Here is a 24,319-nt window from a genome sequence, read left to right on the forward strand (position 1 = left end):
CCCTCTTGTGGCTACTGTTCAAGTAAGTTTTAAATATAACACATCAAAGGCAAATCAGATTGCCTTCAAGATATAGTTGTAAAGCAAAAAGGAATAGAAGGGGGAAAAAAGTCACTCAGCTCAAAGTTATTGTAGCAGAGTATATAAAAATGGTAAATTCTCAGTTGCTCCCAGGCAAGGTCTTGTTTTTTAGTAGTGTTGCTAATTTTGTCTAATTTGGTAGCTTTTGGGTTCTGTCTTTATTTTAAAATTTTAAAAGCCTTGAATATTTATAAATTTTAATTTCTTAAAAAATGGCTTTATTTTAAAACAATAAATTGGACTATTTTTTTAGTCTTTGGGTTCCCCCCTTTTTAAAATACTTTAAAAATTCTAAAACTTGAAAAAACCTGATTATTTAAAAAATAATTAAAAACTTAACAAAAATTATTTTTCTTTTTAAAAATTATTTATGCAGGTTTTAAATTTTTTTAACCATCTTTGGATCCCTTCCTTCCTTTTCTTTTTTTTTGTAAATTGGCTTTTTCTCCCATCTTGAGGTGTGGCTGGTGGTGAGGATCACAGCTCAGCTGTCCTCCTCCCCTCCTCCCCCCCCCCTCAGGCGCCTCCCCCCCCCGTTTCCTTTAGCTCTCGTGCTGCACCACCACATTTGGGCACCAACCCTTCCTGCTGCCCTGATGCGGCCGTCACCCTTCTCAGCCACAGCGCTGCACGCCCCACCAAGCCCTCTCCTTCTCCCTCAGCTCTGTTTCTATAACTAACTTCCTTTCTTTTTTTAAGTTTACTTTTTTCTCTCCTCTCTCCTTTCTTCTCCTCCTCCTGAGCTCTACACAAGTTGTTGCACCCGCTGCCGCCACAGGTTGCACACTGCCACCTGCTGCCGGTTGTGGTGCACCAATCTCACCCGCTGCCGTTTGCACCTACTAGTTGCAATGCCACCAGTTTTACCTGCTGCTGCTTTCCCCCCTCCTCCTTTTTCCTTCTCACGTCCTTTTCCCCATTTCTCCTTCCTTCTCTACTTTTAACTTTTACTTTGCTTTGCTTTAACTTTACTTCTCCTTCTCTTCCTCCTCCTGAAGTGCTGCACCCTGCCACAACACTGATTCCCCCGTGCCCTTCTTTCTCCTTTCTTTAATTTTACTTAATAGTGCTTGAACTTTTCTTCTCCTTCTCCAACTGCTGCTTTTATCTGCTACAATGCATGGCAGCCGCTGCCACTATCTTGAAGAGGGTTTGCGCGCCGGGGAGAAATGGAACCCACCATGCTCTCAACCACGGTGGCACCATTCAAAGGGCACTGGGTTGGCTACCTCTCTTAAAAAAAAAAATTAAATATTACAATTAGCAATCATAAAAAGTAATACAAACTACAAAAATATGAAAAGAGAAAGAAAATAAAGTATAAAAAAGGGGAGAAAAAAGGCATCAAAAAAAATTAAGAAGGGAAAAAGAAAATATATAAAGAAGTAACTTCACCCCTCATCACAAGTACAAATAATTTTGGTAACTTACTGCCTTCTCTTTAAGTGCAACAATTACCCTCTTCGTCCCATATCTTATCTCTTAGCTATAAATAAAATCCAAAAGCCTTGTCATTCATTCATTAACAAAAGTCCATTAAGAAACAACTACATATCTATTTTAACTTTGATCAAATAAGCCAATTCCATATCCCAAAGGTGCTTTTTCAAAAGGCAACTGGACCTCCTTTGTTTTTATTTAAAGACAAACGTCTCAAGCAAGTAGCTGAAGAAACCTCTTGGATGAGAAGTGAAACGCCTTCAAGGAAAAACCAAGCAAGTCCAGTTACCTTTTGAAAAAGCACCACTGGGACAACCATGACCTGGATGACTGAGAATCTCCACAGACGTTCCCTGTACTTTTATAATATTGCTTTTTGATCCCTTCAAATAATGTCCTAGAACTTGATTTATTTTTCATTTTTTCTCCCATCTTAGAGAATCCTTTAAGGACTTACAAATCTGTTTTATACATCCAATAAGGTTACCCAAATCACTCTTCTAGGTTAATACTTATATGCTCCCTTTAAGTATTAAGGCTAACCAATTTCATTTACATGTCCAGTATATCATATTGTTCCACATCATTGTGGTTGTAAACTTCATATTTAAATCATATTCAAATCAATTTTAGTCTTATCTGGTTTGTTCTGTGATATCATTAACACATCATCTATTATGATATCAGACATTCTTAAAATTAATTTTTGAGACCACTGTTCAAAAAATATTCTTCAAAATATCCACTGATAAAATATTTTGCTCCATTCTTTGTTAACAAGTCAAATTTAAGCATTTTTCTCCATTAACTGCAAACTTCATTTTCTTTCAGTTCCCTCTTACTTTCCATCTTTCAAAGTCCCATGATAAGATGGGTTGTTTTTCCTCCAAAGAATCCAAACAACCATTTTCCTAGGAAAAAATATAATTCATTTTCATTTTTCCCAAAGCCATCTAAACCACTTAGTCTGTTTTTAATCTATCCAAAATTAACACTCTAAGTCAGTGGTTCTCAAACTGTGGGTCGGGACCCCATTTGGGGTCGAACGACCATTTCACGGGGGTCACCAAACAACGCAGTCTGCCATTTCCTCCCCCTTTTCCTTAGCTGTGCTACTCCCTTTTATTCTATTGGCTTTTGAAAGCCAATAGAATAGACTCTCTTGAATAGAGTCTAATTCTATTGGCTTTCAAAAGCCAATAGGAATTGTCCAGGCTGTCTCTGCCCTGCTGAGCCCGCCAAAAGTCCCATTCTGCAAACGGTGCTGCACCAGTTGAGTAGTCCTCGACTTACGACCGGTTGAGTAGTCCTCGACTTACGACCGGTTGGGGGGGGTCGCGGCATTAAAAAGGTTGAGAACCACTGCTCTAAGCACTCTTTCACTGTTTATTCCAAAATAATAGTACTTTTTGCTATACAATTTTGGAAGTAATTATTAAATTAAATAGCACCTTCATGAGAAACAAATTGTTTAGTTGATGTTTAGTCATATCAGAAACTTGAGGGGACTAAAATTTTGAAGCATCAAAGGAAAATATATGTTTGCTTTTTGTCAGCACTGAGACAAAAATGACACAAAATGGTATCACATTTGAAATATTTCAGAAGAAATCTGAAGAACTGGGACAGAAATTAGCAGCTATAATGTCAGCAATGATGTCTGTTTCTACGGATGGGGAATAGAAATGACAAGTCAAGACAATGACTTGGAGAGTGACTATTTACTGGATTAACAAAAGAGGTTTGCTAAAGCCTCCAAGAAGGAATACAAAGTTGGCTTATTTGATCAAGGTTAAATTAAGACGTGTTTCTATAAGCTCTGGAAACCCTTTATGATGTTTGTTGACAACAGAGCTGAAATGTTACTGATTTATGGGTTTGCTTATGAGTAAGGGATTAGTTATGGTAAGAAAAGCTATTACATAAAACTTTACACAACATGAAGAATTATTTAAGCTTGTTTGTGCTTGTGATAAAGATCAGAAGTTGCCTGCTTAAATGTTCCTTTTCTCTTTTTTTATTTTTCCTCTTTCCTTTCTCTCGCACTTTCTATTGTCTATTTTTCTTTTTCTTTCTGAGTTTAATTTAGTTTGTCTTATCTTTTATTAGAATCACAGGGCTAGAAGGGACCCTGGACACAAGACAGCAGTTCTTATAAAATCCCAGACAGATGCTTGTCCAATCTTTTCTTAAAACCCTCCAGCAGTAGAACACAAGTCAGGAAGGCAAATGTTCCATTGATTAATGTCAATTAATCTCACTATCACAAAGTGATTTTTTTCTTTAAAAAGCATGTGTTTTGTGTGTGTTTATGTGTGTGTAAATTTATATGGCCACCCAACTTACTTACACACAAGTGATTCTGGGCAGCTTACATTAAAAATCCATAATATAAAACCCCACCCCCATGGCAGCAACAACAGAATCAAATTAATTATTTGATTGGCTCCATCTCCATTGATGGTCCCCAGGCCCACTGGCAAAACCATATCTTCAGGGTCTTTTGAAAAGCAATGGGGGGGGGGAAATTGTACCTTGCAGGAAATAACATTCCTAGAGAGGGGCAACTACAGAGAAGGCTTTTTTTGGTGGTTGCATATCTCAGATAAATGTGACTGCAGCACATCCTGCCTTCCTGTCCTGGAAAGTTGGAGACAGGACTAAAGTTCTCCATCTGGGTGGAATCTAGTGACAGCCTCTTAAGAAGAGAGCTATCTTTGAAGGGCTGAGGCACTATGCCCTCCCCCAGAGAATCACTTATCACTGCCAATAACCACTTGCTTGTCACCCATCAGGAGGCCTTAACCAGCCAGGGGAGACATGGATCTAAAATGGCTGAGCTCAAATTCCCTAGGATCTTGTCCACCTCTTCAGGATCTACAGGGCCAAGCCATTCCCAGCTAACTTGAGCAACGACCTACCCTGAGCATCTCCACTGGGCCAGTAACCATGCCAATGTCTAACTCTGAATGAATCTGAGTGACTTAGAAGTGATGATACTTATTCACCAGTAAAGCTCCACCAACAACACTAATAGCAATATATTCTTGTCACAGTTAATTGATGGTCAATTGCAATAGTTCAAGTTCCATTCAGCAGAACAACATTCTGTAATGACCCTCCAGATTCAAGCCATATGCTACAATAAGTGTACCAACACATCCTCCTTTCCATCATCTTTTTTAATTGTGAAATGGGAAACCATCAGCTTCTACTGTTGTATTGGTTGTTAAACACACACACACACACACACACACTAAAAGAACAATCATAACATTTGCTTAGAATGCTCAAGTTTTGGTCTGAACATGGAACAGAACATTTTGTTCTAGACTCAAAGCATGGCAGTATTTCAAGTTCAGAATGCTAAGAATGTCAAACCGCAGGTATATTGTACAATAGGATAAACCTTAATTAACAAGACACAAAGGCTGTATTCACTGTTATCATAGAATCATAGAAGGGTCAAATGCAACCTTGGAGATCTTCTAGTGGTCTAACCCCTGTCCAGTATAGGAATCCACTGCTAAGTCCTTGGCAGCCATCCAGCCTCTACTTAAACACCTGCTGCAAAAGTCCATTGCCTCTTACAGGACTCCTATGTCATTCCTCAGAAGTTTCATTCTCAAACTCTTATCGTTTTGCTTCCTTTCCACTCCAGTTTGGCAATGTCTTTCCTGAAATGCAGTGCCCATATCCTAATCTTCTGGCAATGACTGCACTGTGCTTAAGGTGCTTACAGACCTCACAACAGAGCTCACAGCACATGGGCAGACTTAACCATATTTTCAGCAGGAAACTAGGAGTATCCTGGACCAAGCCAAATGCAAAACCACTAGGGAATTCCTGGAAGCTTAGCATTGAGACAAATCAGCCCTTAACATAGAGATAAATCCTATTTACACAACATTCAAAAGAGGCAATTAAAAAAGCTAGGAAGGAAACAAAAAGGCCAGAACACATCCTCTCCAGCAGTCTGCATCCAGACAAGTAGGGATTAACATCAGACAATCAAGCAGAATACCTACCCTAATTAAGAAACTACCAAGGAGAAAAACCACATCACCAACACTGGCAGGACAAGTGGCTACATATAAACAGGAGGCAAACCCCACACTCACTAGCAAGGATGATGTTGCCTAGTTGGGTAATAAAATGTCTGCTAGCGAACAACCTACTCAGAGAGCGCAAAGGACTCCACAATACACTAATTGCTCTCCCTAATATGGGATGGACTGGGAACAAGTTTTGACAAATCCTTAGACTTGTCAGAACCTGAACTGCAGGGTGAAAGGGGGCCCCTATTTCTCCTGTTTTACCAAGGAATTCTCCAGTCACCCTCAAAGCAGATAGAACCACCGCACAGTCCCTGGATGAAGTGCAAATTCTTCTTCTTTCTCACTGCTCTTGTGTCCCCCTCTCTTGATCTGTCCCTCTCACAGCCTAACTCCTTACCGCCACCATCAGCATTGCAACGGAGGTCTGCAGGTTGTTCAGGAAACACAGAAGAGTCTGCATTATTCCAAGTCATGAGTTCAGAACACGGGAAGGAAAGGCATAACTTTGTACAGAGAGGCCTCTTTTTCTTAAAGACAGTTACCAAGTTACTTTCCATTTATGCTTACAGCCAAGTGTAGCCAATAGGAGCTGTGCAGGTAGCGGCCCCTGAATGCACCTTCCCATTTGCTACTGAAGCACCACAAATTCTGTGCCTAGAAGATGAGAAGCACCACTTTAACTTGGATCAGATAAATGGTAAAGTGGTTTAGTAGTGGGCCAAGAATGACAAAAAGGCTGCATCATGAGGGCAGTCCTCAAAGAAAAGGCAATGAAGCATCTTTGAGCTGCTCCTAAGGGAAACGCAGATATGCCCTTAGGCTACATCAAAAGAGGTATAGTTAATTCAAGAACCCCCTGAATTAAATTGAAATCCATCCTCTTCTGTAACACAACAAGATGACCGAAGGATTGAAATGAAGTTTTACAAAAAAAAAAAAAAAAAAAGTAGCTGGGGGCATTAGCCAGAGCTGAGTTGAAATATGACAGCTTTGTCTCAACAGCCTCTCCTCCTTTTAGATCCTGGGCCAAACTAATAAACTGAAGCCTAGTTAGCCACCAGAATCCGACGGTCACCATTCCCACGTTAATGTCCCAGGCATTTATTAAACAGCAATGGAAAGCAATCTCTTTTAGAGCTGCAAGCCTACCTAGAGCAGGACTTTCCAACCTTCTCACCGATTTTACCACTTTTAGCATACGGCAATATCCGAGTACCGCCAGTCGCCTAGAAAGGTGTCAAAAACTTGATGACCCAAAAAAAAAAAGGAAAAAAGTGATAAAGTACAGATAGTCCTTGACTTACTACACCTCGCTTAGTGACTGTTCGAAGTTACAACGGCAGTGAAAAAAGTGACTTATGACCATTTTTCACACTTCTGACCGTTGCAGCATCCCCAGGGTCACGTGATTTACATTCAGATGCTTGGCAACTGATTCGTATTTATGACGGTCCCAGGATCACGTGATCCCCTTTTGCAACCTTCTGACAAGCAAATCAATGAGGAAACCAGATTCACAACTGTGTTACTAATTTAACAACTGCAGTGATTCAAATGTGGCAAGAAAAGTCATAAAATGGGACAAAACTCATTTAACAAATTTCTCACAGCAACATAAATTTTGGGCTCGTAGGTTGATGAGTATCTGTACACCCAGTTACCACCCTTTTAATGGGAAACTTGTGCCTGTTTCTCTGACATTAATCTTTGCACTGTTCCATCCCCTTCTCTCCCTCTGCTTGCCTCAAAGAAGCCTCTCCTCTTCTCCATCTCTCTTTCTCCATCCCCTTCTCTTTTTCCGTTGTCTTGTTTTTCTCTCCCTTTCCCTCCAAAACCTCCTCCTTTTATATCCTCTCCTCTCTCCCCCTCTTCCTCCTTTTCTCTTCGGTGCAGCTCCAGCTGACTCCTCTCTCACAGGCTAAGTGCTGCTCCCGGAAGCTCCAATCAACTGGAGCTGCGTGCCAATCCTGGGAACTCAGTAGAACCCAGCCACACCACAGCTCCAGCTGACTCTCCCACAGGCCTGTGCAGTGCTGCCGCCACTTCAACTCATCCCCTGCTACACTTCCCCTTTTTTAGACTTTTTTAACGGTGCTTTTCAACCCGTGATACGCGTATCACCTGCCAGGTGCCAAAGTACCACCAGTGGTACGCGTACCACGGCTTGAAAAGCACTGACCTAAAGGAACCTGAGAAATGCAAAGAGGTACCCCCCACTGCATGCTGCCACAGAGGAAAGCAGGCAGAGGCTTTCTGAAGATGGCCTTCCTTCTCCTCTTGATCTGAGCAGAGCTGGGCTTGCAGACTCACCCACTTTTGAGTGGCTGGGGGAGGAGGGAGAATTTGTGGCACAAAGTGCCTGCCAACCCCTCCTTGGAAGCGATGGAGCAACATTTTACATAGCATTGGCCCATAATAAGGAGCTGGTAACCAGCTGAAGAGAAAGCAGGGAGAGGAACAGGTTGGCTCTATCTGTGGTGCTCTCTGGCAAGTCCTCTTCCCATCTGGAACCAAAGATCACATTGATAGCAGTGGGGGGGGGGGGTAGAGGCATCTGCAAGAGTCCAGCAGCTTTCCTCACCTCCTTTTTCTCAGAAGCAAGGCATGTAAGTGGACCTTCAATCTTCCCTTCCACTGAAATGGCATTTTGTCTAAAGAGGTGGTGCCCGAGCATGTTTAGAAGTTATTAGTTCTCCAGCATAGCCTAGGGTTGGGGAGAGAGGCAATTTCCCACTAGAGCCAATCTAGCAGGTCCATCCATCGTCCCTTAGCCACCAGGCGAAGCAGCATCCCAGATGGGACTATTGTTGTCTTGTCCAAATAGCTATGGGTCTAAGGCAAATCAGAGCATGCTTAGACCTGGAGAATGCACCTGTCCATCATATTTCCCTCCTTTAGTGCTTGATCTCACTTGCTGGGGAGAGGACTACCCTCTCCAAGAATGGGTTGTGAAGCCATGCAGAAATGCAGTGGAAAGAGGTGCCTTAAAGCTGCCATTCAGCATCCTTTAAAACAAAAGTGTTAAGGGGAAACAAGTCCTTCACAACTCTGTTGGCAAGAGGACAGTTGAGGGGTTCAAGAAAGAAGCTTTTTCTTGGGAGGGACAAGTCAAGAAGAAGACAGCTTTCCAATAGGGAAAATGGAGGCACAGATGTTCCAGAGACTTTTTATCTCAGCATTTTAATAAAAGGTAATTAAGAAGCTAGCAAAAGCCTTGAATCTGGATACCTGGAATGCTACTATCAACAGCAAAAATCAGAGAACAACAATTGTCCAAGGGAGAACAAATTGTCTGATTTTTTTTCCCTGAATAATCAATTAATAGTCACAATCATCTGTTTAAAATCCTCAAACTGTCAACCAAGTTCACCAGACATTGGATGTCAGGATGGAGATTTTGAAAGTCACAGAACAGTCCACCAGGCAAAAATACCAGAGATTCTTCAGGTTTCCATATGGAACTACAGGTTCACAATTCACCCCCTCAGGACCCATGGTTTTTATCAGTCAGATGGCAGTTCTGACAGAGCACATGAGGACTCAGAGGGCCCATGTCTACATTTGTGTGGGTAATTTGGTTATCAAAATCCCCTCAAGGAAGAGGGCAATGTTAGCTTGGCACTTCAGTTGATGTCATAATTACGTAAAAATTTTGCACTTGAAAATGATGACCTGTACTGAACAGGGCAATCTCCTATCCTAGCAATGATAGTTCAAGTTGCAAAGCGCAACAGGAGAGACTTCAGCTTTCAGGATACAATCTTCTTTGACACCAGCAGGACTGGAGAGGCTGATGATGGCTACCGTGAACTTCAGTGATTCTTGCACTCATTCTAGGAACAAACAGTATGCAGACCTTAGCTATACCTGATAGCCCTATAATAGACCTTTGCTGTGGTGGCTAGAACTGCTGGACGTCATTCAGAGAACTGATGTGGAGCAGCCCTACCACAGAAGCCAGCCTAATAAGGTGCAAACAGCAATTTCAGCCTTAGGGCTCCGGTCCCTGTCATTACTACCACAGAATGACTTCTAACAGAATACAGTACATTTAATATTGTACACTATAACGGAGCCTCTGATGGGAGAGGGACAAATATTCTGGTAAGAACGGACAATATCACAACAAAGGCCTACATCAACAACCTTCACAACCCCATTGGCAAGTGGATAGTTGAGGGGTTCAGGAAAGAGATCAGAAGGTCAAAGACTGACCTCTTAACGGCTTGCAGAAAAGCTTCTAATCTCTATAGCAGCAATATACATACAAAGGTTGCTGAACACAAGCAGCGGATTAGTTCAGCTGTCAACATGATTTGCTATTACAAACAACCTAATAAGCCATTATCTACTACAGCACTGTTAATTGTATGAATAACTAGATTCAACTATTTTTCAGCTAAAGATAATACCTGCAACTAAGGAGCTAGCCCTTACCAAATGACAAAAAGTTTAAGCCCTGCTTTCTAGCCAGAGGAAAGAGCTCTTCCTTGTTGCCCCCCCCCCCTTCAGTCACCTGATGATAGGTCTAAGTGAAAGCCAGTACAGAAACAATGGTTTTTGGCTTCCAAAGAATCACAGTATTGTATTTTAAAAGCTTTCTGTCCCAAATGAGGTTGCTTAAAAGTAATGATCATGAAAAATCAGGATTGATCGTATTTGTATCAGACCGACAACCGCTGACCTATTGGGTCATCATTTCAGAAACATTTCCTTACTCCTGCATTTTGCCCAACCCTCATTCCCTCAACACACTCCAGAGCACCCTCTTGCACCACAAAACTGGGTTGCCATCCACCCTTGTTGTGTGATCATTTCCTTACCTAAACAGAACGACGGGGATGGCAAAAGAGTGGGGGGGGGCAGGATGATTTCTGACCGGCTTCCCCAATGACATTCCTTGCAAGAAGCATTGGAAATGACGATAATATGGACACGGGTGACCACGGCAGTGCAGCAGCACTAAAGAGGTCACGGCTTTACCAAAGTTCAGCGCCACAGGAGCAAGCCTGTGAGTTTAGTTCCGACTCCTGGACTAAACATCTTTCTCTGAACTTCTTTGCAGGCGGCTGTCCTCCGGAGCGCCGTCTTATACCCGACTCGTGGGTCTAGTCCTCAGACGTCCAGGTTTATTATTATATTTATTTATTTGAAAGAAGAGAGGCTACAAACCCGAGACTTGCCTACCATCAAACCCCCAAATAAAGCCACCGATCCCACGCGGCATCTAGACTCCGCGCAGGGCAGGCGGGGAGGGCAGGCCGGGCAGCCGCTCCTCCCTCTTGCGACCGGCTGGCTGGACCGAAAAAGTTCTGAGCAGGAGACCCCGGAAGTCGACCCGACTCCCGCCTTGTTGTGGAGGCCCCATCCCATCCTTCCTGCCCGCAAGGCGCGGATACCGGGCCCCTCCGCCGCCCCACCAGGGGCCGAGCAAGGGCGAGCGGGTGGGCGGCCGAGGGCCAAAGGCGGGGCGGGCGCCGGCAGGCCGAGGGCCGCGGGGCAGGGCCAGGCAAGCAGAGCCGCGCGCCCAAGGCGGTCGCCACTCGGGCCACGGGCCAGCCGGCGGGCGCCGCGCACCCCCGCTCCTACCCACCCTCACGGAAGCAGCTCCCGCTTGAGGTGCGGCTCCGCCGGCCAGCCGGACGGGCCCTCGCTCCGCCCTGCGCACCCCGGGCGGGGCTGCCGCCACACCAGCCCGGCACCGTCGCCGCGAGGCCTACCAGGGGGCTGCCAGCGCTGGCCATGGGCCCGCCGGCCCTCCGCCGCCTCCGCCGCGCCGCCACAGAAGCGCGACCCAACGGGACGCCCGCGTCCTCCGCGAGTGACGTCAGCCACAACAATGCCCGCTTCCGCTCGGGGAGGCGGGACTTCCCCCCGCGCGCTTCCCGACTGGCTGTCCCGAGGCGCGGGAGCCCCGTCCGCCGCTCTCGCGAGACTCTCTGCGCGCCACCCCTCCCCCGGATTGACGCAGCCGCTCTTCGCGGGGCCCGCTGGGTAGGAGGCCCGGATGCAGGGGGCGGGGCAAGGGGCTGGCGGGGGGGGCTTCGGGCTTTTCGAGAGAGCCCGGACCGAGCGGATGTGACCGGCGTCCTGCCCGCGCAGCTCCCTCCCCTGCGGGCCGCGAGTAGAAGCGCGGAGGAGGGCTGGTCCCTGCAGGGCTGGAGCGGACGAACCCGAAGGCCGCTTCCACCCATTCATTCCGCGGCGACTCCTCCCTCTCCCCACAGTTTCTACCGCGTTGTGCTGCCCCCTGGTGGCCAAGTGTGAGTCCTGCAGCGAAAGGACCGCGAGCCGCTTAAAAGCGACTCTAAACGGAGCGTGGGAACCGGCTCGCTCGCTCCGCTCCGAGGACTGAAGCCGAGCGGGTCCTGCACGAGCTGGGCTTCCGCACTTCTGAACCAAGTCATTGAGGACTAGTCGGTGTTAGCCTTAACTGTGTTCTCCTAGCTTGGTCCGCTTTGCAAACCCTGTTTTACCTAGTCGGTTTATAATTTATCGAACTGTGTCAGCCCGGAAAATCAGTTAGGTCGGTAACTGTGTCAACTGTCAAACTAGCTCAGCTTTTACTGAACAGTAAATACTCCACATTTTCTGGGAAGCTACAGTTGAAGCATCATATCGGCACAGTAGGAAGACTTTAGACTGGGAACTCTGTCGTGCTTTTCACGTTCCACCGCAAAATGCCACCCAAAATCATGCCTGAGTTAATAGGAAAAATATAGCAAAACGGATGTTCTGGGACTTCTTAGAAGGAAGTATAAAGGATGTCATTTTACAATCACTGATCCTGCCAAACTGATATGGCAGGTCTACCACCTTCCTAGGTCTCCATGCCTACTGGCAAAAAGCTGTTTTCGGGATCTTAGAAAGGCCAGAGAACGGGGCCAATCTGATCTCCGGCAGGATAATATTCCACAAGACAGAGAAGGTTCTCTTCCTAGTCCTAATAAAGGAGAGCATTTGTAGATCAGGGTTGAAGTGCGGGGTCCTGGGTGCTGCCTGAGCTTGGTTGTTTTCTTGCAGACATTTCATTGCCAAACAAGGTAACATCAGTGCTAGTATGGAATGGCAGGGCAAGACACTGGAGTATAAACTGAAAGTAAACCCCACTTCTTACTAGCACTGATATTGTTACCCATCTGCAAGAAATCTGCAAGAAAACCAAGCTCAGAGAGCACCAAGGACCCTTCCTAGCCCTACCAGAGAAGTCTCCTTGGCTGATGGGCCCCTCCTGACTCCCCTGATGAAAAGGGGAGATGCAATGAAAAGGGGAGAAGCCTCAAATCACCCAGCCCTGGGCCAAGGGGGGGTTTGTAGGTCATTGCCAGAATCCTGAACCTGGAAGCAGCCTGGCTGCTGATATAGCTCCTAGAACAGCGGTTCTCAACCTGTGGGTCGCGACCCCATTTGGGGTCGAACGACCATTTCACGGGGGTTGCCAAACAATGCGATCTGCCATTTTTTTCGTCAGCCGGCGCAGGGGGGCGCCTCCCGCGCATGCTCGCCACGCAGGGGGCGGCGCCGCGCAGGGGCGGCGCAGGGGGCAGCACCATGCATGCGCGCCACGCAGGGGGCGGCGCAGGGGGCGGCGCCGTGCATGCGTGCCGTGCAGGGGCCGCCGCCGCACATGCGTACTGCGCAGGGGGCACCGCTGCGCATGCGTGCCGCGCAGGGGGGCGCGCATGCGCGCCGCCTGCTTATGACCGGGGTCGCCGTATAAAAAGGTTGAGAACCACTGTCCTAGAACAGAGGTGTAAAATGCACAAAATTGTGGACACACGTAACTGCACACACAGGTGCATTTTGAACTAGTTGAAGCTTCTGAATATTCTTTAAGGGCAGCCCTGTGTAGAACACATTGCAGTAATCCATATAAGAGGTGATTAAAGCATAAAAGCTTATTGCACCATAATAATTTCAAGGCTCAGTGAACCTATCGGCACTCTTGAGGATAGATTCACACTCTAGATTAGAGGAAAATGGGACAAGACAGTTTACATTTGGTCTGTTAAGGGAAAACAGACAAGATGTCTGAACCAGGCCATTGCCTAAGCTGTAATATAGTCTGCGTAGAGAACGTAATGTGTCTGTGCATGCATCAATTGTGCTTTTCTAATCCAATATTGTGTAAACAGCCTGGGAGTCTCCAATCCTGAAAAAGGGCCTGAAGGGCTACATATTGCCCCCTCGTACATGAAGGAACCCTGTTTTAAGCTCATTGTCAGAGTAAGCTGTAGATCGGTGATCATCCGCACTCAATCTTGTTGGGGCTTGCTCACATGTCCACACTTATCTGCTGGGCCTCCAGATCAGTTCCCCAATCTGAGAGACGGTTTCCGTCGCTTGCTGAAGCTGAAATCTGGAAGGATATTAATGTGGTGCAAGAGCTTGGTGTCTCTGGAGATCGTCTTCAGTCTGCTGGGCAAAGGACATCTTCCTTTTGGCAAAAAAGCTTCAGAAAAATATCTGCACCTTCCTGAGCAGTGACAAGAGCTGAGGGTAAGGAAACGCCCTTATTTCTCCCAGGGATGCTGCTACGTGGCTCCCACCACCTCCCTCGGACTTGGTTAAAAGCACACCTCTGCCTCCAGCTGGTCCTCATGGGGAACTAGAGGCTTGTTTCCCAAGTCCCAGAAGTGGCGGCCCTGCTTCCCTTTTCCTTCCTTCCTTCCTTCCTTCCTTCCTTCCTTCCTTCCTTCCTTCCTTCCTTCCTTTCTTCCTTCCTTCCTCCTCCTGATGGAAGTTCCTGGTTGGCTCCATGCACCACAGGCATCTGTCCCTATGTGGGGGATTCAAGACTTGGTTTGGGGCTGAGTGAGTTCCCCCACTAAGAATCCCTCCCCAGCTAAGTCACTGCAGCCACGTTTGCATTCCAGGCATCCACAGGCCATGGGAAAGGCCTCCTGTGGGACAGCTGCCTGCTTGATGCTCTGGGCTCGATTCTTCCTTATCTTGGCAACGGAACAAACAGGTATGAGGTAGCAGCAAGAGCACTTGCTTATAATGAGATCTGTGACCCCAAAGTGATGACAAGCCAGTGGAGATAGGTATCCAAATCTTCAAAGCCTGAATAGGCTCGAGGTCTAGGTGGGAAAATACTTCTACCCCCCCCCCCCCCGCCGATTTGGAGAAAAGCTGGGCATAAAAGTGGGCAGCACACCTCTGTATCTCCAGATGAGTGTAGAAGTATCTGCATTGCTCACCTTTTGACTGGAGCAGCAGTGCTGGAGTAAAACAGCTGTACGAACCCTGCAGGGCTGGAAAGGCCCAGGCCCACCCCCACCCCCCAGTTCCAGACTCCACTCCACTCAGAAGCCCTTAGCCGTCTCATTTTCTGGGTCATGATGCGCTGTTATAGTCTTCTCTGGGGTGGCTACTGATTTTAGATGGGATACCAAACAAGCTCATTGCTGGTCCAGGGTCGAAGGAAGAGAATTACCGTGCCTTTTTTGCATACATCAGGTGGCCACTAGAGGGCAGCTAAGGGACACACACCAGTCTTCCTCTTTGCTGCCCTCTAATGGTTCTCTGGATTTTGGTAGCCCAGAGATGGTAACCCTAAGCAAGAAGCCTCTGCTGTGAAGGGATGTGTGTGTGGGGGGGGGGGACAAAACTGGGGAGGGGGAGGGGGGGAAGTCAGGAGAATTCTAATCCACAGTTGATTTCCTCTCTGCCTCTTAGCAGATGCTGCCAGCCAAGTACAGTGTCTCAACAATTACGGTTTTCAGGGACGCAAAGTGGACTGCCAATGGCACCGTCCCCAGGCTTTGGAAGGAACGCTATTCTACCTCAATTTCTCTGAGTAAGATGCAGGGTTTAATGGAGGGAGATGGCCACTTGAACAGCAGGGAGGCCATTTCACTGCATTTGTTTAATGGGGACTTGCCTGCCCATCTCCTTGGCCTTCTCAGGGCCCTGGAGAAAATGGCAGCTGCCCTGGCAAGTGATCCTCCTCCCACCCCATCCCAGACTACCTGCCAGGTGCATTGCTGTCCCAGCAGAAGCACAGACACCCCCCCCCCTCAAAAAACCCATTCCACCCAGGTCCTGGCTCTGTCCCTCCACTCCAAGTTGCAGGCCTGTCCCTGTCCTTTAGTTGGACGAGCGCCTCTCGTGGAAAAGGGTCCTCCTGCCTGGCTGCCCCCATTTCCTTCCCAAGAAGTATGGCCAGTCGAGGGGAGCCCCACCCCACCCATTATTCCCCTCCCTCCCTCCCTTTTTCCTTTCCAACTTCCATTCCAGCACGTTCTGACTCAGGGAGCTTCTGGCGCTTGTGAGCAGAGTGAGGAAGCAGGTACGATTTCTGGGGGAGTCAGTAGGGGAGCCTGCAAGCAGCACAGACTACAAAGCCCATCCTTTCCTCTTGATCTATGTGACCTCTTTGGCCATGTTCAGTTCTATAAATCTGTGAAAACATTTTGGGAATTATCTACTTGTTTCATCCAGAGAACTCTTTCCCCTCCTCCTCAGAGTAAAGTGAGAAGTGACATCTACAAATATTGTCCCTTCTGAAGAAAATCTTCCTTAGAGAGCATGCGGACATCTGCATCACCCCCCCCCCAGGCTATCCATAGGGTGGAAATAGGGAGGAAGGGCCCCGTTATCGTCCAGGGTATCTCTTTCATGCACGCCCCCAGCCACATTGTCAGGAGACATGCACGGCCTTGGGGATGCCACCCCCTTTCAGTGACTTGTTCAAACATAGCCAAAGTGTGCTGCGCACACGTAAGACGGAAGGTGGGATCTGACCAGTGTAAAATAAATGGGACAATTCGCTTTCTCTAGAAACAGCCCCAAATTCCCTTTTGATCGCTTTCCTGGCCAAACCCTGGCCTGGATGGTGTTCCATTGCAGGGGAAAGCAGGAGGGGGATGTTCTGTTTGGCCCACTTTTGTGGAAAGCCTGAAAGCAGGTGGTGCGCCCAGCCGAAGGGCAGCAATGCCTGGGTCCGCCGGTCTGGGGAGAGGCTGCCAGGGGGCACAGGCAAGGCCTGGCCAGGGGGTCTTTATCTTCACCGATGAGCAGCTCATAAAAACCCTTGTAACAAACTTGGCAGTGGTTGTCTTCCCCAAGCAGAGTTTCTACAGATCATCCTGTTCTTGTTCAGAGGGGGCTCTTCTCATGAAATGGAGCCTTGAAAGCCCCCCTCCCCGTCCTTCAGTTGGGTGCCCTGCAGTTCAGGCTGCCCTCTGCGTTGTGCCATTCCGCGAGCGATGCTGATGGTCTTCCTTCTCTCAGTGCCCTCGGCCTCTCCAGTGACCTCCTCTGCCCGCTGTCCGCCTCCCCTGGCACCCCAGGTCATTTCAACTGTTCAGCATACAGCGAGGAAGGCGAGTTCACAGAAAACGATGAGTACAAAGTGGTTCTTCACGCCAGCTCCTTGGGAGAAAACTACACCGACCTGATCTTCGTGAAGTATACGCCCAGACTACACAGTGAGTGAACGTGAACTGGAGGGGGAGGATGACCTGTGTTCTCTGGGCCTGCCCCTGCTGTTCTTCCCCATCTCCACATATCCTGGGATCCTCAGGAAGTGGGTCTCAGGTGGGGCTCGGGAATGTGAACCTTTGCATTCCTGAATCATTTCTCCCTGCCCATCTTCTCTTTCCAGTTGCGTGCGACCCACCCTTTGATCTCCAGAGCAAGTGCAGTGATAACAAATGCTGGGTCCACTGGAAGAGGCCAGAGGCCTATGAGGAGATTTTGGAGGACTGGCAGTGGGAACTGGCATTCAAGGCGGTTCAAGAACCCTGGGAGGTAGGAGAAGCCAAGAGAAGGAGGCGAGGTGCAAGGCCACCCTCGACGATCCTGGTGCTCCCCCAATCACCAGGCGTTACCTCAGGTGACAAGGACCAGAAAGGATGCTTTCAGGGACTGCCAGGCCTTTGCTTGGATCAGGACTGGGCCAACTCAGCAGAGGCAAACTTGCAACCTGCCAAATGGCCGTTGTCCGTGGTGGTGGGGCTCATGGCTCAGTTGGCCTGTTCCCCCCCAGCCCTCCAGGATCCCCAAACCAAGTTGTTGATAGGTGCAAAATCGCTGTCTTACAATGCAAGCATAAGTCTGGTGCCTCTGCAGCTAGACCATTTTCTCCAATCTTGGGGGGGGGGGGATTTCATTCATTCAGATGCTTTTTGGTTTCCTTCCCTCCCTCCCTCATCCTAGCAAGCACAGAGAAGGGTCTTCATCAGCTCGGAAACCTGGATGCACATAGAAGGCTTTGAGTTCAAGAGGCACAGAGATTACGTTGCAAGAATGCGCTGCAAAACACCAGAGGAGAACCCTCACTATGGAAGCCACTGGAGTGCATGGAGTTCCTGTGTCACCTGGACAGCTCACACAGGTTGGCCTCCGGGATGCAACATTGTCCTGAGGTTGAATTGATGCAAATTTCCTACTTGGGGGGATGATATTTTGATTTTTCTTACACCTTAGCATTAAAAAGGCATTTTGCAGAATTTTGTTAGAATTGTTTATACAGGTAATTCTCATTTAGCAACCACAATTGAGACCAGCAACTTGGTTGTTAAGCAAAATGGTCACTATGCAAAACTGCAAGTGTGCTTATGACTTTATTTCAGAGCTTTGAAGGTTGTAAAAGTGAAGTTTGGTCATAATGTTACATTTTCATCAGCACTGTAACTGTGAAGTTACTAAACAAGGCAGTCGCTAAATGAGATCTACCTATACCAGTTTAAGTTATCATGGAGTTGAAAGGCACCTGAGCGAGCATCTTGTCTAAACTGATGGTTGTAGGATCTTCTGCAATATCTTTGGCAGGCTGCTGCCAGCCTTTGTTTGAAGAATTCCAGGAGAGGCCTCCTAGTCCCCAGGTTGAAAGTTGACCTGTGGTAGCGAACCTATGGCACGCGTGCCACAGGTGGTACTCAGAGCCCTCTCTGTGGGCACACGCGCCGTCACCCCAGTCCTAGGCCTTCAGCTGGGTTTTATAAAACCTTTTCGCTTTAGGCCTCTGCTGCCATATGCAAAGAAAAAAAAGGTTCAATCAATCAATCAATTTCAACTTCTCATGGGGGAAAAAAGATCTCGCAAAATTGGAATTGATTGATTGAACTTTTTAGCGCCACCCAGTCTGCTGTTACCACCGCAGCCACGCCGACCCAATGGGCCACGCCCAGCCAATGGGCCACACGCAGCCAATGGGCCACACCCACCAATTGGGCCACGCCCACCCGGCATCCGACGATACATAAGTGGGTTTTGGGTTGCAGTTTGGGCACTCGGTCTCTAAAAGGTTCACCATCACTGGTTTGGACCATCAGGAAATTCCTCGTACTAGTTAATCTGTATCTACTTCCCAACATTTTTGACCCAGGATGACACAGAGCAAGCCCCCTCCCTCCTCTATACAAGCACATCTTGACGGGGCTCTTTTATCTCCCCTCAGTCTTCTATTTTGCAGGAAGGACATACCCCACTCGCTTGCCTCCTCCAATTTTCCCCACAACAGGCCCGTCAGGTGGGTTTGTCTGAGAGAGAGTGACTGGCCCTAAGTCACCTAGCTGGCTTTTGTAGTTAAGGTGGGACTTGAACTCACAGTCCCCTGCATTCTAGCCTGGTGTCTTAACTACTGGACCAGACTGGCTCTTGATACACTAATCTCAGTGTGAGAAGCGGCTCTGGGTGGCTGAGATATAATATTCAGAAACAGCTCAGGCAGATCCCCGCCTGATTTGCTGGCGGGCTATGTACGTGTGTCTCCAGCACAGGCAGATTTCCAGCCATTCTCAAGGCAGGCAGTTCTAATCTTCCTGTGGAGTTGATTTCTTGGCCGGGCCTACCTAGCGAAGCCGACGTAGACCAGGACTCAACCCAAGCCATGTGAACTCAGTCTGGCTAGGTGCTGCTCTTTTCTTGCCTTTGGCAGCAGTTAATGGACTTGAAGCCGAGCAGCAGCGGTTGGGTGTCACCGGATCAGCCAGTGGTGGCCTCGGGCTGGCAGACTGGCAGCTTGCCCCTCACGCTACCTGAGCCAGCAGGTTCGAGTGAGTGTGCCTCTGTGGTGCCCAGATGTGGAAATGGTGAGGCCGGGTCGGGGCCTTCAGAAGCATGTTTGCAATGCCTACTGCACGCCCAGGGTGATTCTCCTTGTGCCCAGGGCTCCTGTTTCCCTCCACAGGTGACTGGCAGCAGCTTGATGCTCCCATCTACTGCCTGCTCTGCCTTGGCACGCTCCTGCTCCTGCTGGCTCTGGCCTTCGCCATCTTTAAGAGGTACGTTACCTCTTTTCATGGCAGCTCCGCAAAGTGTTTTCACACCTGGGAGTTATGCCCAGCACCTCGGGGCCACAAGTGGCGCTGCCCGTTTTGCTCCCCCCCTTCAGCTGGGTCAAGCAGGAGGCTTTCCTGGGGGAGGTTTCTTTTTAGCAGCCAAGTCCCAGGCAAGGGGCAGGCAAGGGCCTGGCCAGGCTTAACCCAGAAGCCCCCCTTCTGCATGTCCCTCCAGGGCCACTTTGGGGGGGGCATCTGGACTTCCCTCTTTGCGAGGCAGCCAGAATCAGCAGCGGTTCTCTGGAAGTGGGAGCTGGGGGTTGGAGAGGGGGGCAGTCGGGCTTGGTGCCCTGTGTGAGCTGGGAGGGTGGGGAAGCATGGGAAGCGAGCAGCGGCAGGATGGACGGGACTTCTCTCTGCCACAGGGCGCAGAGCAGCTGTGTGGGCAGCATCCCCACGCCGGCTGCCTTCTTCCAGCCTCTGCACCTGGCTCGCCGCGGGGATGTCAAGGTAAGGGCTGCCCTTCCCGCTTCCCAGGGCCGGGCACAGGAGCCCATGGCCCCTGCCCGGCTGACGCTGTCGGCCTCTCCTGCAGGGCTGGGCCGGGCTGGCCCCAGCGGAGGAGGCGGTGGCGCTTTCTCCACTCTCCTTCCTGCAGCCATCCTCCGGCGCCGGGTTGGGGCCAGCCAAGCTGAGTACATGGGGCGAAGAGCTTCAGGGGACCCCGCAGGAGCCCGAATGCCTGCCTGGCGATTACTGCATCCTCGGTGGGGCACAGGAAGGGGTAGCCCCGGTGCCCACCGCCTGGACTGCAGCTGCCCCCGGTGCCCGCTCGGGAGCTCCGCCTGGCTCGCTTTCCCTCTGTGATCAAGGCCGAGCTGAGGAGCTGCCTGGGAGCCGGCCCAGCGCCCTTGCTGCTTTGGGCAGGCTGGGCCGGGACTGCGCCCCAAGTGGGGAGGGTGACGAGGCATGGCCCCTCTTCGTGTGAGGCTCCAGAGCAACAGAAAGCACGGAATTGGAAATCTGGCCCGTGAACATCCATGGAAGACGATTTGGGCATCAGTGCATCACACGCCTTCAGGACTTGGCTAACGGAAAAGTAGAATTCTTGTTAAATAAACCTACATATTAGTGATGTAATCGTACAATGGAGCTGCGTATATATTGTAAGAATAGTTTTGTTCAGTGCGTTTGCTTTCTCTCCTTTGCTCTGTTTTTGCATATAATAAAATAAAAACATGGGGGGGCAATGATTGAGAGAAATTTCTTGACTGAGTAACCGGGCCATGCTGCAGCGGGAGCTGGCCCGCCTGCTGCCTTTGCCAGGTGAAGAAAAGGTAAGCCACCAAGAATCAGATGCTGCAGGAAGAAGCTGCCAGAAATCAAGAGAGTGGTAGCATCTTTGCAACTAACACCTTTGATTTAAAGGCAGAGCCTTTTGTCAGCCAGCCCACCAAGTAGCTAAAAGATATAAACTGGGATGAGGTGGGAGTTGGAGGTGAGAGATTTTGTCAAAGGTCATCAACAAACATGATGTCTCACATATGATATGTTGCAACCAATTCAAATAACAATGATTTCAAACCACAAAGAAATCCAAAATAACTTTGAAAATATAAACCAATTCATCTCCAATTTAACTTTACAACAAAAAAAATCCCAGGAAACAACAACATAGAAGGAACAGATGAAACAGACAATACAAATTTGAGGATAGAGACTTAAAGATGGAACCTAACAAAACAAAGAAGTATGATTTAACCCAAGTGGAAATTGTTTTACAATAAATACTGGATTTGGAAAAGACAACTTTAACACCAAAAAACAAATTTGAGGATAAGAAAAAAGATTGGACAAAAAGGACTGCAGAGATGCCTGGAAAAACACTAGAACTGGAGAGACAAAAAATGATAAGAGAAGCAGAGAGAAAAAGAAAAAAAAAGATTTTCAACAAAAATGAACGGGCAAATGCCTCTCACAAAGATATTGTACTTGATTTACCTTTTATATCTACAGTAACACAAGAATATGGAAAGATTCTTTGATTCAGCAGAACATATTAGAAAGATACTGGGCAGAAGAAAAAGGCTAAAGTGAAAATTAAGAAAATAGATGATGGGACCTATCAGGGAGAATATTTAAAAAAGAAACACCTGTTCGAATATGGTTAAAGAAATAGAAAAATTTTGGATGTGAATTTGACTTTAAGAGGGAAGAGCCCCTCAAGTAACATAGTACTTTCTTTTTCTTCTTTTTTTAAATTTTATTTCTTGATCTGAGTAATATAAAAGAGTTGGAATAGCTTATATAAAGGAAATGTTTTACAGTAGATATCTAAAGGTGATTGACTTCAAGAAAATTACAATGGATTAAAAATGTTTTGAATAAGAATTAAAAGACTAGACTAGATTTATTAAATGGAATATTTAAAGATTAAATATATTTTTAATTATAGTAAAAAAGAACGAAAAGTTTTTGGAAGTATGTATTAGCGTATAAGAAATAGGGATTTTAAGTAGCATACTATCTTTTTATTTTTTTATTCTTATTCTTTTTTCTTTTTTTTAGTCTTATTTATTTCTTAAAAAAGGTAAAAGTATTGGGTTGGCTTACATGAGAAAAAATAGACTTAATTTTTTAAATGTAATTATTTTTGTGAAAATCTTAACCAGTAAGAATGTTTTGAACATTGTGGGGAAAACAAATGTAAACAAGAACTGTAAACAAGATCTATGATGAGACAACCAGAATGACTAGCTAGAAAAGGAATATTATATTGATGTGATTATTATCTGTAGAAATATTAGAAAACTTTTATACTCGATCGTCATTCATTAAAACAACAATTGTATTAACTTAAGGTTGGTAAAAGAGAACATTATGGGAAAAAGGAAATCAAGTAAAGTTATTATGTGGATTATAGATTATAGAAACCAACTGGTAGTGAATGTTTCTTAAATGTAAACCCAGACAACACACTGTTTACCGAATATTAAAGTGATTATGTTAAAAAATTAATAAAACATATTTTAAAAAACAAACATGAAGTCTCAAAGCTGTGGTTAGGTAGGTCTGAAATCTGATTGAGGGAGGTCCAGCCAGTATTCTTCACATCTTCATAAAATAAGATAAGATAAGATGATAAGATAAGATAAAACCTTTATTGTCATTTTTTTTACTGTGGGCACAACAGCACATATCAAAAATGAAATTTAGTTGCCCGCTCTCAAAGTAAAACACATACATGACACACACCTAAACATACTATATACAACATATGTATAGATCCACACCCCTACATATGCATAACAAATAAATATTCAATACTGCCCATCTTGAATATATAACGGAAGGAGGAAGCTTGAGAGTTCACAAGGTTCATGCTGTATGGAATGAAACTATGGCTGAATCTGGATGTTCTGCTATGGATACTATGAAGCCCCCTCCTCCCAGAAGGGAACAAGGAAAACCGGTCGTGGAGAGGCTATGTCGTGTCCCAGACAATCTTACGGACCCTGCTCAAGCAACGCTTCTGTGCCGTGTCCTGGATGGGAGGGAGGGGACTGCCAATGATCTTTTCGGCCATCCTCACCACTCTTTGCACCGCCTTCCTGTCGGAAGCAGGGATGCCTCCAAACCAGACTGTGATGCTGTATGACAGGATGCTCTCGATCGTCCCCCTGTAGAAAGTGGTCAGGACAGGGGAAGGAAGATGGTCTAGATCAGCTGTCCGTAACCTTTTTGGGTCCATGGACCAGTGCTGGCAGGGGGAGGGGGGAGATGGTTTTGCACGCACAACCTAATTCTCCATATGCACCAATAAAGATTCCTGCACTCACCTACTACTTGCATGGCCCAGTTCCCAACAAGCCACAGACTGATACCAGTCCATGGCCCATGGGTTGGGGACCCCTGTTCTAGGTTCTCACCTAGGCCAGTGGTCCCCAAAAGGGCAGGTGCATCAAATTTGCAAATGACACCAAGCTGAGGGAATTGCCAATACTTTGTAAGATAAGCTAAGATTCAGAAGGATCTTGACAGGCATGAGCATTGGGCCCTAACCAACAAGATGCAATTCAGCAGTGAGAAAAATAAGGTCCTGCACTTACACAGGAAAAACCAAATGCATAGATACAGAATAGGAGGTATCTGGCTGAACAGTAATAACTGAAAGGGTTCTAAGTATCCTATTGGACTACCCCTTAAGTCTGAGCCAGCAGCAGTCTGCTGCAGCAGCTTCCAAAAAAGCCAGTGCAATTCTAAGCTGCATCAACAAAGAGATAAGTAGCAAGATCACAGGAAGTTGTAGTACTGCTCTGTACTATTCTACTCTACTTCCATATTTTATTCCCTATCCTATCCTATCCTATCCTAATAATCAGTTTCTTTCACCATCCTTTCCTAAAAAAGAAATGGTTGAAAACCAAACCAAAATTGTGCAATGCAATCAATTAAAAAGAATGAACAAATTGCAAAAAGCTAAAGGACAACTGAATGGAAGAACTATAA

At 47.0% G+C, this 24,319-nt stretch overlaps 2 protein-coding genes across 6 annotated transcripts in view; one reads left to right on the top strand and one right to left on the bottom strand.

The window, feature by feature from the left end:
• LOC120310819 (3-phosphoinositide-dependent protein kinase 1-like) overlaps positions 1 to 11,447 on the bottom strand; it is a 36,937-nt gene extending 25,490 nt beyond the window's left edge. The window contains exon 1 of the mRNA XM_039349643.1: positions 11,300 to 11,447. Within this exon, the coding sequence (XP_039205577.1) occupies positions 11,300 to 11,323 (24 nt within the window). The 5' untranslated portion in view covers positions 11,324 to 11,447. The remainder of the gene's footprint in view (positions 1 to 11,299) is intronic.
• Positions 11,443 to 21,815, top strand: LOC120310818 (interleukin-9 receptor-like). Of its 5 annotated transcripts, none has more exons than XM_039349639.1 (10): positions 11,443 to 11,573; positions 13,888 to 14,078; positions 14,456 to 14,550; positions 15,261 to 15,381; positions 16,818 to 17,014; positions 17,191 to 17,336; positions 17,745 to 17,922; positions 19,720 to 19,813; positions 20,236 to 20,320; positions 20,406 to 21,815. In XM_039349639.1, the coding sequence occupies exons 3-10, from the start codon at positions 14,469 to 14,471 to the stop codon at positions 20,796 to 20,798; spliced, it is 1,296 nt and encodes a 431-aa protein (XP_039205573.1). In that variant the 5' UTR covers positions 11,443 to 11,573; positions 13,888 to 14,078; positions 14,456 to 14,468; the 3' UTR covers positions 20,799 to 21,815. The 5 variants fall into 5 exon arrangements, with proteins under 5 accessions (XP_039205573.1, XP_039205571.1, XP_039205575.1 ...); XM_039349637.1 differs by lacking the exon at positions 11,443 to 11,573 and adding an exon at positions 11,623 to 12,105; XM_039349641.1 differs by lacking the exon at positions 11,443 to 11,573 and adding an exon at positions 11,623 to 12,105 and having other exon boundaries at positions 15,264 to 15,381.
• Positions 21,816 to 24,319: the final 2,504 nt, after the last annotated feature.

This window comes from Crotalus tigris, unplaced genomic scaffold, assembly GCF_016545835.1.
Source record: "Crotalus tigris isolate CLP2741 ecotype Arizona unplaced genomic scaffold, ASM1654583v1 scf7180000018301.7375997, whole genome shotgun sequence".
Lineage (NCBI taxonomy): Eukaryota > Metazoa > Chordata > Lepidosauria > Squamata > Viperidae > Crotalus > Crotalus tigris.

Excerpts from the sequence above, each read along its gene's own strand:
- LOC120310818 (XM_039349639.1), top strand. The coding sequence starts at position 14,469 with ATGGGAAAGGCCTCCTGTGGGACAGCTGCCTGCTTGATGCTCTGGGCT. Across the intron at positions 17,923-19,719 it reads CACCTGGACAGCTCACACAG|GTGACTGGCAGCAGCTTGAT; the intron begins GTTGGCCTCCGG and ends TTCCCTCCACAG. Across the intron at positions 19,814-20,235 it reads GCCTTCGCCATCTTTAAGAG|GGCGCAGAGCAGCTGTGTGG; the intron begins GTACGTTACCTC and ends TCTCTGCCACAG.